The 17,956-nt window shown below is 37.4% G+C and overlaps 1 protein-coding gene across 5 annotated transcripts in view; it reads left to right on the top strand.

Moving 5' to 3' along the window:
* The window catches only part of LOC149576970 (uncharacterized), a 56,732-nt gene extending 44,732 nt beyond the window's left edge, over positions 1 to 12,000 (top strand). For 3 of the 5 annotated variants that reach the window (XM_089821316.1, XM_089821305.1, XM_089821298.1), the window contains one exon: positions 11,574 to 12,000. In XM_089821316.1, coding sequence (XP_089677442.1) covers positions 11,574 to 11,727 — 154 coding nt within the window. In that variant the 3' untranslated portion in view covers positions 11,728 to 12,000. Of the gene's footprint in view, positions 1 to 8,407; positions 10,714 to 11,573 lie in introns of all 5 variants that reach the window. The other 2 variants (XR_016362550.1, XR_016362548.1) reach the window with 2 other exon arrangements.
* Positions 12,001 to 17,956: the final 5,956 nt, after the last annotated feature.

Here is a 17,956-nt window from a genome sequence, read left to right as displayed (position 1 = left end):
ATGTGGAGATAGTTTCTCCTTTCAGTACCTCCTCTCAAACTCCACTCCGAATTGCCTTTTACAATGCCAGGAATCTCCTTAAATAGACCGCGGAGGGTTAAGGACTACGAATACATTCTAGAAGGTGCTAGAAGGCATCCATCGACCAAATAGAAGGCTCCAGAAGCTGCGTTAGGAGTCGGCGCAAATCTAGAAGAATCCAAAAACGGTAACCGAACTTCTGGGAGGCATAACTTTTGAACCATAGCTCCGATTGACGAACCGTTTACATTTTCAGAAAGCTCTCGAAGCGCTCTATAGCCCTATGGACCAGCTTCGCTCGTCCCTCATTTTTCGGCCCTTTTCGAGGTCATTTAATGCCCCTAACCTGACTTTGAAGCATTCTTAGGAGGTCTCCAAAACCCGAAAAATTGCAATAACTTTCAAACCGTGGGGCCTTTTGACCTGATTCTTTTTCTGGAATGCTCTAAATCACAATTACATTCATCTGGCCAATTCACACCTTCTAGTTTACCAAAATGATGGCCCAATTACATGCTCCTATTTTTTTGGAATTTTTTAGCACACTGATAGTGGAACTGTGAGAGTTGGAACCTTTATTTGACCCAAATGGGTATCCAAAAATGAAAACACATGAAACAGAAACTTAGTCTAAGTATATTTTTTTGGGTGACACAGGATTGCCCTTATACCTCTGGATGCTCCTGCATCAGACACCCAGGGTAGATTGAAAAGTGACCCTGTCACTTTATGAATGGTAGAGGAAATCCCAAATGGGAAACCTCAGCTGCTGAAATCCAAGTTGAGTCCTCGATCGGTCGTCCTTTCCATTTGACCAAATACTCTTCATACACCCTGTTTCTGGTACTCCTACCCACACGATGATCTAGAATGTCTTCTATCTCCTCTTCTTAGAAGTAGGAATTGGACATGGCTCTAACACTAGTTCCTCATCTACACCATCATCATGATACTCTGTTAAATCTGCAATGTTGAAAATGGGAGAAATGTGAATACCATCTGGCAGCTCCACCTCATATGCATTTCCTGAGTCATATTTCTTCAAAATTTTGCAGGGGCCAAATTTCTTCATTTTTAGCTTGTTGTAAGTACCGGCTGGAAATCTTTCTTTTCGTAAGTGCACCATGACTAGATCCCCTACTTGGAATTCCTAATGTCTTCTCCTTTGATCAACCCTAGCTTTATACTCTTGATTCATCTTGGTAATGTGTGCCTAAACCTCCTCATGTAGACGCTTGATATGTTTAGCAAATTCTTCCGCTTCAACACTCGTCCTCTCCCCTTGCTCTATCTTCCTCAATTCTGGTGCAGTCCTTGGGCTATTCCCATATACAATTTGGAATGGTGATTTTCCAGTACTCCTATTTATAGAGTTATTGTAAACAAACTCTGCTTGTGGTAGAATCAAATCCCATCCCTTGGGCTTATCCCCAACTAAACATCTTAGCAAATTGCCCAGACTTCTGTTTACCACTTCTGTTTGGCCTTCAGTTTGTGGGTGATGCGTGGAACTGAATTTCAAGTCTGTTCTCAACTTTTTCCACAATGTCCTCCAGAAATACCCCACAAATTTAGTATCTTTGTCAGAAACTATACTCCTTGGAAGTCCATGTAGTCTTACCACCTCTTTGAAAAACAAGTCTGCAATATGGACAGAATCATGAATTTTGTGGCATGGAGTGAAATGTGCCATTTTGGAGAACCTATCAACCACCACGAATACTGAGTCATTACCCCTTTGTGTCCTTGGAAATCCAAGAACAAAATCCATACTTATGTCCTCCCATGGCCTTGATGGAACAGGCAATGGCTAATATAGGCCAGTATTGTGACTAAACCCCTTGGCAACTTGACAAACCTGGCAACTCTGTACAAACTTTTTCACATCCTGTGAAATTTGAGGCCAAAAATAATGTTCTCTAAGAATGGCAATGGTCTTATCTTGACCAAAATGTCCTGCCATCCCTCCACTATGTTTCTCCTTAATCAATTTTTCCCTCATGGAACTCCTTGGAATGCACAATTGACTACCCTTGAACAACATGCCATCTTGAATCAAATAGTCTAACCACTTGGTTCTATCTACAACAACGGGCTCTTTACAAGCTTTCCATGCTTCAGCAAAATCAGGATCCTCAGGGTACAAATTCTTGAGTTCATCAAACCCAACTACTTCAACCTGCATTACTATAAGCAACAACTGTCTCCTACTTAGTGCATGTGCAACCCTGTTAGATTTTCCACTTCTATGCTTCAACACAAATGTATAACTCTGTAAGAACTCTACTCACTTCATATGCCTCTGATTCAATTTACCTTGGCTATTTAGGTACTGTAATGCCTGATGATCAGTATACAAAACAAATTCCTTTGGCAATAAATAATGCCTCCATTTCTTTAATGCCTGAACTATTGCATAGAACTCTTGATCATAAACAGAATACTTCTTCTTTGCATCATTCAATTTTTCACTAAAATATGCAATAGGCTTACCTTCTTGGCTTAATACAGCCCCAATAGCGCTGCCACAGGCATCACAATCCACCTGGAAAACCTTTCTAAAATCTGGAAGTGCCAACACAGGTTGTTCTATTACCTTCTTCTTCAGCAATTCAAAACTTCTCGCAGCTGCTGCAGTCCATTTGAACTCTTTTCTATCCCCTCTTATTGTATCAGTTAGGGGTGCACATATGCCATTGAAATTCTTAATAAACTTCCTGTAAAAACTAACCAGACCATGAAATGATCTTACCTCAGTAGCAGACCTTGGAGTAGGCCATTCCAAGATGGCTTTTACCTTCTCTGGATCCATTTTGAGACCTTCAGGTGATATAACAAACCCCAAATAGACTAACTCCCTTTTTGCAAAGATACACTTCTTTAGATTAATTAACAGTTTCTCTTCCCTTAGCCTTTCAAGGACACTACGAATATGCAATAAATGTTCTTCCAAAGTCTTGCTGAAAATTAAAATATCATCCAAATAAACAATAACAAATTTTCCCAAGAACTTCTTAAGTACCTCATTCATGAGCCACATGAAGGTGCTTGGGGCGTTCGTCAATCCAAAGGGCATGACTAACCACTCATAAAGACCCTCCTTGGTCTTGAAGGCTGTTTTCCACTCATCTCCTTCTCGAATCCGTATTTGGTGATAACCACTCTTGAGATCTATCTTTGTGAAGTACCGAGCGCCACTCAAGCAGTCCATAAGATCATCCATCCTTGGCAAAGGAAACTGATACTTGATGGTTATCCTATTTATAGCTCGAGAATCTGTACACATCGTCCACTCTCCATCCTTCTTTGGTGCGAGTACTGCAGGTACCGAATCAAGCCCTTTCTCAACAGCTCCTGAACCTGTCTATTTAGCTCCTCTGTTTCAGTAGGACTCATCCTGTGAGCAGCCTTGTTAGGCAAACTAGCTCCTGGAATCAGATCTATCTGATGACTGATTTGCCTTACTGGTGGCAATCCATTTGGAACATTATCAGAGATAATATCTCCAAATTCCCCTAGTAAATCTGAAACTTCAAGTGGTATTTCACTACTACCTTCTTTATCTTTCCTAGGAATCAAAACATAGCACATATGCTGATGTTTCATGCCATTTAAAAACTTCCTTTCATCAACAAGACAAATCCTAGCACTGCTACATACCTTTTCACCTTCCTTTTTCATGGGCTTCAACTTGTGGCGAACTCCATCCTTTGTTAGAGAGTATGTGTTTGAATGTCCATCATGTACTGCATGCCTATCAAACTGCCATGGTCTACCCAACAATAGATGGAAAACATCTATCGAAATAACATCACAGAGAACTTCATCATGGTAACTCCCAATTTTGAATTTCACTAAACATTGTTCACTTACCAGGACCTTATGATCATCTTTTACCCAAGCAATCCGATAGGGCTGGGGATGTTTCTCCCTCTTGAGCTTCAGCTTAGAGACCATCTCTTCTGATACCAAGTTATCAGTGCTACCACCATCAATGATCACGTCACAACATTTATCCTCACACTTGCATCTGGTACGAAACAAACTCCTCCGTTCTCCTGGTTCAATCTCACCACTTAGTAGGACTCTTTCATTTACCAAGGTCTCTCTTTCTGCATCCTCTGAATGTGATGATTGTGCATCTTCATCCACATGAGCAACCCTAGCTTGGCCCTCAACTCTCCTATCTGTCCTTCCTTGTCGTTGAGGGCATTCAAAGGCACGATGACCTTCTTCATTGCAATGGAAACAGGTACCACGGAAGCCTCCTCTTCCTTGTCCACGTCCTCTACCTCTTCCTCTCTGATTTCCAAAGTCTTGATCATGGGGGCGGTTGAAACCCTCATTCCTCTGGTTCTTGCTAGTACCCCACATCTTCATTTTTCTTTTGGGTTTCATTGCGGCCTCCAGATGATCTACCGCTTTCCCTTCCTCCTTGACCGCGCCCTTTTTGTCTTCCTTCAAACCTTTTATTCAACTTTTCTTCAACTCGTAGGGCAAACTGGTATGCCTCTTCAACGCTGGTCATTCTAACCAGACTTAATTCCTCCTGGATGCTAGGTCGCAATCCACTGATATAACGAGCAACCTTCTCCTTATTTGCTTCTGCATGCCCTGCTCTAATCAAGAGTCGGTAAAACTCCTCTGTATATTCTTGGACTGATCTTCCTGCTTGCTTTAACCCATGCATCTTCTTAAACAAATCAAGCTCGTAGTCCATAGGAATGAACTGCTTCTTCAATTTGTCCACCATGCGATCCCACCTTGTGATCTTCTCCTTTCCTCTTCTGTTTCTTTCCAATTGGACCTCTTGCCACCAAATTTTGGCATGGCCTTTCAGTTTGGCCTTTGCAAACTTAACCCTATCTGGGTCCCTGATATCCTCATACTCAAAGTATTCTTCCAGTTCATTGATCCAATCGATCAAGTCATCTGGTTTCAGATTTCCTGAAAATACACCCACTTCAATTGTATGTCTTTTCCCAAACTTAGTAATGACCCTAAAAAGCCTTTCCTCTGCATGATTTAGAACTTCCCCATCAAATTCCCCTTCTGGTCCAATTTCATCTTCTTCGTTGTCATCTTCACTTTCATCACCTGCGGCCACAATTGTTCCTCTACGGAGCTCCTCCTGCAATGCTTGTACCTGCCTTTGGAGGGCTCTAACCTCCTCAGGATTAATAGCTCTGGCCCTTCCGCCACGCTCTCTTCGTGGAGGCATCTTCTTAACTCAAACCCACAACCACACAGTCCTGGTGCAAACTGCCTCACAGTCGGCGCTCTGTCTACAAACTCAGGAAAATCAGCTCTGATACCACTTGATGGAGACACGACCCAAGAACAGAATGGACACAATAGAAAAGGGAAATTGTATTAACTGAAAAATAAGCTAGTGCATTCAGTACAAAGAAAATAAACTTCAAAACATGCCCTAAGGGCCTACAATAGCATAAATGTGGAGATAATTTCTCCTTTCAGTACCTCCTCTCAAACTCCACTCCGAACTGCCTTTTACAATGCCAGGAATCTCCTTAAATAGATCCCGGAGGGTTAAGGACTAGGAATACATTCTAGAAGTGCTAGAAGGCATCCACCAACCAAATAGAAGGCTCCAGAAGCTGTCTTAGAAGTCGGCGCAAATCTAGAAGAATCCAGAAACGGTAACCGAACTTTTGGGAGGCATAACTTTTGAACCGTAGCTCCGATTGACGAACCGTTTACATTTTCGGAAAGCTCTCGAAGCACTCTATAGCCCTATGGACCAGCTTCGCTCGTTCCCCATTTTTCGGCCTTTTTCGAGGTCATTTAATGCCCCTAACCTGACTTTGAAGCATTTTTAGGAGGTCTCCAAAACCCGAAAAACTGCAATAACTTTCAAACCGTGGGGCCTTTTGACCTGATTTTTTTTCTAGAATGCTCTAAATCACAATTACATTCATCTGGCCAATTCACACCTTCTAGTTTACCAAAATGATGACCCAATTGCTCCTATTTTTTCGGGATTTTCTAGCACACTGATAGTGGAACTGTGAGAGATGCAACCTTTATTTGACCCAAATGGGTATCCAAAAATGAAAACACATGAAACAGAAACTAAGTCTAAGTATATTTTTTTGGGTGACACAGGATTGCCCTTATACCTCTGGATGCTCCTGCATCACCTTGAGGGTCACAAGAATTACATTGATCAAGTGACGGTGTTTTTGAATCTTTCCATCCATCAGAGGCAATAGATACACTTGTTTGAACCCAAGAATCTCTAATCGGTTTTAATTGGGCCTCTATATCTTTCCTCTCTCTATGCAATGAGGTGGTGCACACCTTTTCAAATCTAGGACCTTTGTAACCAAAAGGTGCATTATTAATTTCTATCATATCTCTCTCCAATAAGGTGACCTCACTAAGTTGAATGGAAGACCATTTACATAGAGGCAATGTGCAATTTTTTCATCAGCAATATCTCTTGCCTCATTTTGAAATGCTTGATCTAGTGGGCCTCTTTTTCAGGGGGTAACTTGTGGTAATCTACATCTTCATCCTCCTCCCTACAAGGCATAGACAAGAAGGAATGCCTAGAGGCTAGTTGAGTGGGTGGTAGTGGTGGTTTTTTTTTTCCAGAACTATAACCCACTTTGTTTCGTTTTGCAACTAATTTATTTGCATTTTCTTGTTCTATAACGAATGCTGCTATTTGTCTAGGCGGTAGCTCCTCCTTATATATTAATCCCTTTACCCTAGGGTCCGTAAAACGAAGTTTTACTCGGTAGCAGGAGCCTCTATATGTTAAGTAATAAAGTTTACATTTCCATACAAACCCCCTAAATCCCAGACATTGAGAAATTCTTGTAGTGTATTTCTAAATAGGAGACACTTTATCAATTCTAAAATTTTGGGACATACCCATTGAGCTTTGACTACTCATTGTTGCAATCTATAACACGAATGAAAAAACAAACAAACTTAAAAATTTCTACAAAAACTTGAAACAATCTATCAAAAAACTAAAGAATATGGTTGGAACGCATACCTTAAACACTTAAAAATGATCTTTGGAAGGTATTTGCAATTCCACAATTGATCTCCTTGGAATACAATTAACTTAGTTCAAACTTGCAAGATGGAGAGAGCCAAATGATAGAGCAAATGTGAAATGAAATGTTAGTAGTGTTACCTAGGGTTTTAAAGCCCTAAATATTCCGCCCTCAAACAATGTGAGAAATTTAAAGAGAGAAAACTTCAAAGAATCATTTTTAGATTATTTTGCAATTGATAATATTTAATTCTTTAAAGAATTAAATATTGTCACATTTAAATGCAAAATAACTAAATATCAAATTAATTCAAGCTAACATTAACTTCTCACATAGTTAATTCTATAAAGAATTAATTATTATTATAATATGAGGTTGAAAGTAAAAGAGTTAATTGGGTAAGTTGATGGAGCAAATTATATTTGGAAAGGAATGTTAAAATAATTAATTCTTTTTAAATAATTAATTATTATTATTGTAATTTGGATTGGTAGGGTAATTTGGAAAGTGAATTCAAAATGATTAATTCTTTAAGAGAATTAATTATTATTGTAATAGGAGGTATTTGTGGAAAATTTGTATGGGATTGGAAAATGGATTTTAAGGAAAGGGAGTTAGGGTAGTTGAGAAACTACTCGGATAGGATCTCTTTAAAACTAGGAAATTCTCTTGTAAAATGGTTGACTCTCCGTAGATATGAAAACCAAAACTATTTTTGGATTAAGTATCTATGCCCTGAACTTTGATGCAAATTTTTGCTGTGACAAGTAATATAAAATTCTGCAGTTGTATATTTTGAAGTTTTTTCTGGAATAGGTACTGCTGCCTATTCTGTAATGGTTTATTTTCTTGAGGAGATTAGTCATTTGTGAAAAGCTTTGCATTGTCTTGTTACAGTTTAAAATCTTGTTTTGAGGTTGAAAGAGTTTGAGGGAAGAAGGATAAAATCTTAAGTCGCTTTCATCTTTAATGATTAATCATGTGGATGATTATTGTTGTTAGATGGGAATTGTTTTTCAGCTTGCACATTCTCTTCATTTTTATGAATTGATTGTTTAAAACTTTTTTTAGTATTTTCTGGAAAAACACTCTTTGGGAAGATTTTCCCTCAAAAGAGGAATTAACAAATATCTTTTCAAAATGGTACCTGCACCTAATAGTATTTCAAAGCAATACTAAGCAGAGAATTCCTTGTGCCTTTGTGGGAATTCAATCTGTTAGTTTATCAAGAATTTCCCCTCTTTGAGGTTTAAAATCAAGGGGAAAAACTGTTTACTAACAAGTAGCCTCCTTATTAAGATCGTTTTAGGTTTACAAGGGGGAAAAATATGACACTTTTTTTTTGGTTTTTGCAGGTCCCTGGCAGTCCATGCAGGTCTGTGATGTTTCACACCAGGGCCCTGCCACGTACGATAACACGAACCTAGAGTGAGTTCACATCTGGACCTGGTTTGAGAGTCAAGGGTGTGAACCGGTAATGTAGTTTAAAACAGATCCACACTCTCCCCTTTGGAAATATGTGGAAATGGTACAACTACTGCTAGGTGGAGGGGTTAAAAGAACAACATAATAGCCCAAATAGCCAAGTGAAAGACTATCTATGCTTTATTTACTCAAAAGGCATCAAATTTTGTTGAGTCGAGCCAAAACGTAAAGACTTTTTTGTAGAGGAACAACTACAAGTCATGGCATATCTTGAAGAGAAAGCAAACGTAGATGAAGCTATAGGAAAAATACCTATAGGTCCTCAACCTTTGGAAAGGCCGTAGAAAGGATCGAAAGCCTCTCTTCCTACTACCAATCTTGAACCTACAAATGCCTATACATTATTAAAAGGGACCCTTGGAAATGTTTGGAATGATTTTTCACATTTAGGGTAGAGAGATTGCCAAGCAAGACAGCTAAATGTATTTATACCAATGGATTGGCATCTAATGTTGTTCGCTCATCTTATTGACAAAATATGGTGAGATCAATTAATGAGACTCCAAGGGGGTTCAAGGGTTTGGGTTACAAGGAGGTGTGTACTCTCTTATTGGATATAGAGGTGAAACATGTAGAAGACTCTTTTAAGTCCATAAAGGATTCATGGATAGAAACAGGAGCATCCATTGTATTTGGTGAATGGAGAGATGCAAGAAATTGCCCATTGATCAATGTTATACAGTTATAGCAATGCCTCCAAAGGGGCAATGCATTTTAGAGTTGTGGATTGTGAGAGGTAGGTGAAGGATGGTTCATTCATTGCTAAAGCTCTTTGCAAAGCCATCAAGGAAGTTGTCCCTCAACCAAAAACTATATGGCTGCTGGGTTATTGGTTGAGGAGCAGTATTCACACATTTTTTGGACACCTTGTACTCTCCACTCAATCTAATGCTGCAAAAAATTGGCTACAAAATGCAATGGATTGAACAAGTGTATGTTGATGCCAAGGAAATTCAAATGTTCATCACAAGCCACCATATGTCACAAGGCATATTTAAACAATTCTTGAAATTGGAGCTGTTGAAGGTAAGTTAAATAATATGTTTAATAAATTTTAAATCTAATTTTTATCATTTTGAATTTGAATTAGGTTGATGAGACCCGTTTTGCCTCTAACATACTTGAGTTGAGACGACTTGAGAAGGTTTTCATCATGGTAATCAGTTATAATTGGAGTATATGGAAGCAATTGAGCACTACAAGGGCAACAACATTAGGACAATGATACCACTAGATTATTCTTGGTGGGATTGTGTTGAGTACCTCTTGATTTTATTAAGTCTACATTGAGCATGATCCATTATACCGCCATGGATATGCCTTGTTTGTTTGATGACATTGACTCAATGATTGAGAAGATGACAGTCATTATAAATGAAAAAGAGCAAGATCCCAAAGAAACATTCTTCAAAGAACTACAAAAAATCAAATATGGAGAAATGGAACAAAATGACCACTCCTTTGCATCTTCCTTGCCTTTGCATTGAGCCCCAATATTATAGCCAACAACTCCTTTGTGGCACAATAATTGTCCCATATAGAAATCCGAACATTGCTCAAGGGTACAAAGCAGCCCTTTGTAGACTCTTCATTGTGACACACAGACTGCAGTGAAAGCTGAATTCATGAGTTTTTGCGAGCACAGATAATCACGGTTTTGGAGATCTTTGGGACAAGCATAGGGTTGATGCTCATAAATGGTGGTACTTACATGGAGAGTCATAACAGAACCTACAACTCTTGCTATCAAAATTTTATTGCAAGTTTGTTATGAACTTTTAAAGATTCTAGTTGATGAACGTATATTTTTAAATTTATTGATCACTCTATGCTCTCTAATTTCAAAATCTTGATAGGTTGCTAGTTCTTCTTCATCAGAGAGGAATTGTGGCAAACTCCATTCACTGAATAAAGAGGAATGGAATACACTCGAAAAAGGTGGAGGACGTGGTCTTTGTGCATTCAAAGTTGCAGTTCCCCACACAAAGGGGAGACAAAGGAGTTGGATATTGATCTAGAGCATGCCAAGTTGGATTATTCAATTTTCTAAGTTGCTGCACTTGGAGTTGATGCTGACCATAAGCCACCTACTGATCATGAGGAAGAGAATGATAGTACCACTGCCGTTAATTGTGGGTCCTATAGTTTACAACTTATGGATGATGACGATATTTTGGTGAGCCGTATGATATTTGATCAGTGATGGCTGATTGTGGACACTTGACATTATTATTTTTGAATTAAAACATTCATTTGATGTTGTATTTTGGCATTTTTGTAATGTTATTTGAACTAGATATATATCATGATAGTCAAGTTTTGAATACTAATATGGTGGTGTATTTTGCTATGTTATTTGACTTGTATTTTGAACTGAATTAATGCTGCATGTGTATGTACCTTTTTTTTTTGTATGGATGAACCTATCCCCCCAATTTTTTTGACTGAACCACGAGTCCAATCCTCAAACCTGAGTCTGATCCCGAACCAGAGCCAGCAACTTACCCTTGGTCATATTTTTTCTTTGTGACAGATGTTTACATTCTTGGACATGCACGACATTGTAGGATTCATAAATAATTGTAATGAAAAAAAAAGTTGCAATTCATAATTTTGTCGAATACAGCAGGTTTGAGAAACGAGGAATTTCAATTTCAATTTTTAAAGAAAACGTCATTTCTGAAAGTGGTGTCTACTTGATTGAATCCCAAATTTTGTAGAACTTTAAGCTACAGTTGTACTGTTTGAGCAGAAAACATGGACCACAGATGACAATCTTTGCTTTTAGTAGTACTCTTTTACAGAAAATGTTAAGATTGTAAACAATTTTACATAAATTCAGCCAGATTCAACAATGTTGGCCTTAAATAAATTTATAACTTCCTGTGTTTATCCTTCAGCCCTGCTGATACATCTACTGTTCTTGTTCGCCATGAAATTTTGATTTTTATCAAGAACAAAGTGATCTATCTGATCGTAATTTTGTTTGTTGTATTGGGCATATCTTCATGTATTGATGTAATTACTTGCTTTCAGGTCTGGGAAGGATGCCATGGACAAGAGCAAGTGGTCTGCTGAAGCAGCTGCAGAAAATTCATGTTGGTTAACTACAATAAAGGCCTCAGAGAGGCCACATATTGCAGGGATTTATCCTCCATCGCAAGTACAGTCTGTTTGGTCATACAAGTAAATTGACGTCGGTACTTTCTCGATTTAAATTGTCCATTTTGTTTCCCAGATTATTCCATGGTGGCTGCCCTATGAATCTTTGAGCTAACCATGCTCGGTCACAGTGCTTCTTTTGTCATTTGCCAGCTATATAAGGCCACATTATGGGTGTGAGTTGATTTGACTTCATTAGAGGTTCTCACCAAGGTGATCTGTATGAGGCTAGAAACTGTAGCCTCATGATAGCTGTCATGAAAGGAATTTTCAATTAAGAGTACCATAATTTTCATGTTCAGATTCAGATGGTTTGCATTTGTCCTTGCACTTTTTAAATGTCTCGTCCTGTGCCTATAGAGAAAGTTAAGCATATTTCGTTGTTCGTTTATTGTTTTCCAGTAGAACAGCCTTCATTGTCATTTTTCATCCCTTCTAATTTCTCAGTTAAAATGCACTCTTTATCATTCTTAATTCTGTAGCTTACAGTCCAATTGTTCTGTAAGTTTTCATCCGTTTTTCATTCTTTTCTTCTTGTCTTTGAATATTTTCTCTTCACTATCTCTGTTGGATGTCTTGCAATTCAAGTCGCATTAAAAAATAATCTTTCATCACAAATTTATGCAACTCTAGTGTGAAGTCTTTTATCATTATGTTGTGTTTACAATTTTGAATATTTAGAGGTGGACTTTTGGACTTCCAAGCAAGATAAAGCTTATGCATTTACTGGTTAAGTGTCGCTGAGAGTGGTATGTAGAGATGGTTCATACTAGATAGGAAGGAAGCAGTTGAGCCTTAAAATATTGATGAGCTGGTTTCTTTGCACAATGCCCCAATCCTCGTTTTATTAAAGATGTTACAGAACCGACAGGTGATAAGAATTCAATATAATTTGTAGAACTAGTTTTATGTCTGGCTATTAATATATTATTAATAATGTGAATTTGAGAGTGACTCGCAGAAAGTCCTATATTTGAGTTTAATAATGCTCTCAGGTATTTACTATCTCAATTATTTGTCAACTTTAGATATTACATTTCAAGACTGCTCTGTTTGTGTTTGTTTATATTGGGCATTCTGTTTGTCAGAATATTTGTAGGATTCTTGGTGGAAATCCTATTTCAAATTTTTAGCTTCATCCAGATTTAACCTGTAACATCTAAGCAGTGGTTAGATGTTGCCCAGCAGAAAGCCCTATATTCGAATTTGAGAGTGAATTTGACCATGACTGGCAGAAAGCCCTATAATTGACTTAAATAATGCTGTCAGGTATTTAATATCTCAATTATTTGTCAACTTTAGATATTGCATTTGAAGACTGCTCTGTTTGTGTTTGTTTTCATATTGGGCATCTTCTTTGTCAGAATATTCGCAGGATTCTAGTAAAAATTCTATTTCAAATATTCATCATTTTCCAGATTTAGCCTGTAACATCTTAGCAGTTGGATGTTGCCTTTATCAAGCTAGTATTACACTGTTGCTTCCAGGTTTATGTTTTCTATTTTGTGGATTTCTTATATACTTTAGTTCTTTTGAGGGATACCATGAGTTTGTCATGATGAAGATTTCTACAAGATGTTTGTTAATACAGCGCAATTCAAATTGTCCTTGCCTAATTCAGATTTTTTTTGTAGATTGGAAATTACAGGAGTCCATATTTGAGACTTCTTACTGGTGATTTCTTTCCTGAATAATAATTTTTGTTGGGGAATCCCTATGCTTGTCTTGAAGGATACATGATGCTTGAAAGGCAGTTTTGCAGTTTTGAGACAGCATATGATTGTGTACTGGCACATTCTGTTGGACTAATTTAAATTATTACTAATCAGTTCAGGAGATTGTGGAATGTTTACTAGCAAACTAATGTTTTACTTGGCCCCTGCCATGTGAGATATCGATTTAGTTAATGGGACCTGGTCTGCCAAAGGCACTGTCTTTCACATTCGCCCTGTATATTAATCAATAAGTGCACATAGCTTTATACCGCTCTGGTCGCAAACATGTCCCTCTAACACATTTCTTCACCATCAGCTTTACTCAGGTTGTACGTATCTGTGTCAAGGATTAAAAAAGTGCATGGCATGTGGCAGATGGCAGAACAGTCATTTTGATTGGACATATAAGGAGCAGAGATATCTTTTTGTCTTAACAGGAGTTTCCATTTTCAACAAATAATGAAGAATGTACACACAAGTTAAATTTATGTTACCTTTTTAAGGCCTTTGGAATGTTTGGGCATTATAAGAAGGATTTTAATCTTTCTCTTCATTTCGTTGCTGAAGGCATCAATCCATCTTTGCGGCATTAGTGATGGGCAAAGTCATTGCTTTTGTAGCTGTTATTTCTAAAACCACTTGTATATATTTTCTAGCCAGTTGCCTCATTCATTTGTTCTTTCAAGTTTGTTTCATGCCTAAGTGACTGTTGCCTGTTTTTGGATGTATTGATTATGATCAAGGTTGATGGCATCCTTTACCATTGGTTAATGTGGGGTCCGACATTGTTCAGTCAGATATGCTTTTCTCCATTATTGTTTCTTTACATGTACGACATATTAAGCTGAACTAGTAGGTTGTACCGCCACCACTTTTTTCTCATATCAGGATATGTCTCTATTGGTTGAGCCATACCCAATAGCTGGCTAGATGAAGCACTCAGATTCAAGTGCAGACCTCGGCAGCTGGTAAGAGTAACAATAAATTACAGAGATAAAATATTCTTCTGGGTTTTGCCCCTTATGTTAAAAAATTGGGCAGCTGATTTGTAATTGTATTCTGCTATTTTATAGCTCTGGAATAACAAAAGGATTTACTCTCTATGTTTAAAAATATACATGAATTGTTGCATTAGCTTTTCGAAAGCTGTTAACTAGAATGACATTTCCCTAAACAGCTTTTCACATTAGTACTTGGCTCGTGGTTCAGAGTATTTCTTGAACTAAAACAAAAACCATATCAAGGAGCTTTCTTAAGGCAAAGATGAAGAATGAAATAAAGGATGCATTTTAAACTTGCTTGAAGGCTGGCTTGAGCAAGATACTAATGTTATTGGAAAATAGTAGCTAGCAACCTAATGTAATCACTTAGTCTATTTCTCACACGTCTTACAACTAACATTCAATAAGCAAATGACTATTGGATGCCTAAAATGAATCAAAACCACATTGTTATGAAACCTGATCATTTAGTTGTATTGAGGCTATACATTTTCATTTGGAAGTTATCTGTGTAGTCATGATCAAGTCCCAAATATCTTTTTACATCTTATATGAAATACATTTAATAATTTTGAATAAAATCAGAATGAATTTGCCAATACAATGTTTACTTGTAAGCAAGATATTTTAATTTGTGAATACTTGCTTTTCTGCAGTGATCAATGGTTACAAATCTTAAATTGAAGCTATCATCAACATTTTTCAGTTGTAAACAAATGTTGTATTTATTTTGGGGAGGTTTTTTTCGTGTTGTGACTTCAAAATATTTCATCTTACCTTAATAAATAGTTCCCCTATCTTGTTGGCTAGTGATAAGAGCAGAACCGTGACAATGAGAGAGAACATACAACTTTATTGAGTATACATTCCAGCTTTCTTCAATGCATTTGCTTGTGATCCATGTGTGCATTATTCAGCCACATAGTACAATGAGCTTGTTTACGTGCATTCAGAAGGAAGATGGACACAATAATCTAGGGTAGAGTCCAATGTATATATCACTTGCATGCTTGCTTGCACCTCGACGGTCCTAGTTGCAATGTCTCTCTTTTTAGGAGAATGCTAGAAATCTTGATCAATCTCTTAGGTTACTTAGGATTAATCAAATTGTTTTACAACAATTAATGAAGCCTTTTTCACATTTTAAAGGGGTTAAAGTGATTGGGAAGGCTCTCAAAAAACTTTTGGAAAACCATTTCATTGGGTGACAATAATTTATGATGGTTGGTGTGTTACTCTTGCATGTATTGATCATTTGGAACAATTGCAGATAGGTTTATCATCGTTATCTTCCTACCTTATATTTAGATTGAATGTTTAGAATTATTAATATTAATTTCATTATTCTTGGTGCTTTTGTGTCGTCATCATATATATGATCACCCCTTGTAGGATGGGCAATCATTTGACTTCAAGCCACCAATTAGTCTCATTGTCAGTGGTTTGCGCCCATTGCTAATGCCTACCAACTTCAAGTGGGGTTGGAGTCATCTCCTTTTCAAGATGAAAGGAAAGGCAAAAATCCTAATTGCCCAACTGAGATCTAGTTCACACCGTCCGAGACGTGAAATTGGTAGATGGAAGGTCCCTAAGGAAGAGTGGGAGGATAGAATTTGTAGATTTTGCAACAAGGGTCTGGTGGAAACGAAGTGGCACTATCTGAAGGATTGCACCGCATATGAGGACATTCGCAACCAGCACAAAGAAACTTTAAAAGTGAATAGCATAAAAGACCTTTTCGAAGGACCAAGACTCCTCAAGGGGGCTATTTTACTTATGTAGGTTCACAACAAAATGGACAGCTTGGAGAAATCACATCAGATTGACTTAGGAGTTTTATGTGGGTCCCTTAGGCTTATGGCCTTGGGGACGTCATTAAAAATCTTTCATTCATTCACAAGGAACTGTCTTTTGATTGTGGTTAAGAGCCGCAACTAATACTTACGTATCCATGTTTGGTTATTAGGATGCCACAATTTTATTTCGCCCTAGATGATATTATTGTAGCCTGCAATCTTTCATACTGGGTCAAATCTATCTTGGCAATGAATTTTCATAACCATTTTAGGTACTTCAGGATGGTGGTGTTGGGCAAAATTGCACGTGCGCGCGCACACACACAATCTCATTCATTTCTATTTACCTCAGCTTGGCACTGTATCTTTATTATCACTCTTTAAAATATTCTTTGTTAGGATTGTTTCATTCACCTTGCAAATCTTTTAAGTCTTTGTCAACTGTATTTGATATTGTTGATGATGACAAATGTAGTCTCTAAATACTAAGTAGTGAACAAAATAGAAGCTTTTGTAAAGATGAAAGCAATATTTATCCACTGTTTTTGGAGATATTTGGGATATCGTGTTACATCAAGTTATAATTCAATAAACAGGGGGTGCTCAAATCGGTTCACAAATTTCAAATCAAGCTTTTGACATGGGTATCAATGATGAATTTTTTGTTGGAAATCTAGAAGGTATCACTGAAGTATCACAACCAAGGAAATCTGCTTGAGAAAGAAAACGTCCTCATAAGTTTGATGACAATGAGCTATTATTTTCTTTATGTTCTGATCAGGCAAAGCCACAAACATTTAAGCATGTAATGATATAAATTCAGTCCATTAGTTGGGTGCTATGAAAGATGAAGTGGAGTCATTGCATGCGAATCAAACTTGGGATTTGGTTCCTCTTCCATCAAATCGTAAAGCTCTAAAAAATAAATGGGTGTATCGAATAAAAGAGGAAGATGGAGGACGAAAGAGGTACATGGCCAGATTAGTAGTAAAGGGATTTATGACAATTGTTCGAGGTGAATTCATATCCTATGAGTTCAACATATTCTGTAATGACAAAGGAATTAAGAGACAAATGTATGCACCAAGGACTCCACCACAAAATGGGATATTTGAAAGAAAAAATAGATCAATCATGGATTGTGCAAGAACATTGATGATGGAAAATAATGTTTCACAAAAGTATTCGAGAGAAGTTGGAAGTACTATTGCTTATACATTGAACCAAGTTCAAGTCATGAAAGGTATAAACAAGGCCCCTTTTGAACTATGGTATGGCTATGCACCTAATGTCAATTATTTCAAAGTCATTGGAAGCAAGTACTATATATTGAATGATTTAAGGCATGAAAAACTTGATGTAAAGAGTGATGAAGGTATATTCTTAAGATATTCCACTAGAAGCAAGGCATACAAGTGTTTGAATTCTAACACTAAATAACGAAAATATTACACAATGCAAAGAACATAATATTTTTGGACAAATTGTCCTTGGAAATATCCTTAAGGGAAAAGTATTTATGTACATAAGGAATTATATTATACATAAACCACTTGCCTTCTACTGGTAGAGCTTTGACAATCTCCCAATATCTCTTGTTGAGATTTCACCACTGCTATCTGTAACACTCACTATGCATTTGGTAACATTGTAAGATTATTTGCCAACACTGCAAATGCTTCTCAAACTTGTTTTTCTCCAAATGCCCAGCGATCCCCTTTTATACAACTTTTATTGGAAAACAT

The sequence above is a fragment of the Cupressus sempervirens genome, chromosome 1 (genome assembly GCF_028749045.1).
Source record: "Cupressus sempervirens isolate cs-2001-9-10 chromosome 1, ASM2874904v1, whole genome shotgun sequence".
Classification (NCBI taxonomy): domain Eukaryota; kingdom Viridiplantae; phylum Streptophyta; class Pinopsida; order Cupressales; family Cupressaceae; genus Cupressus; species Cupressus sempervirens.
This window is presented reverse-complemented; position numbering and strand designations above follow the sequence as displayed.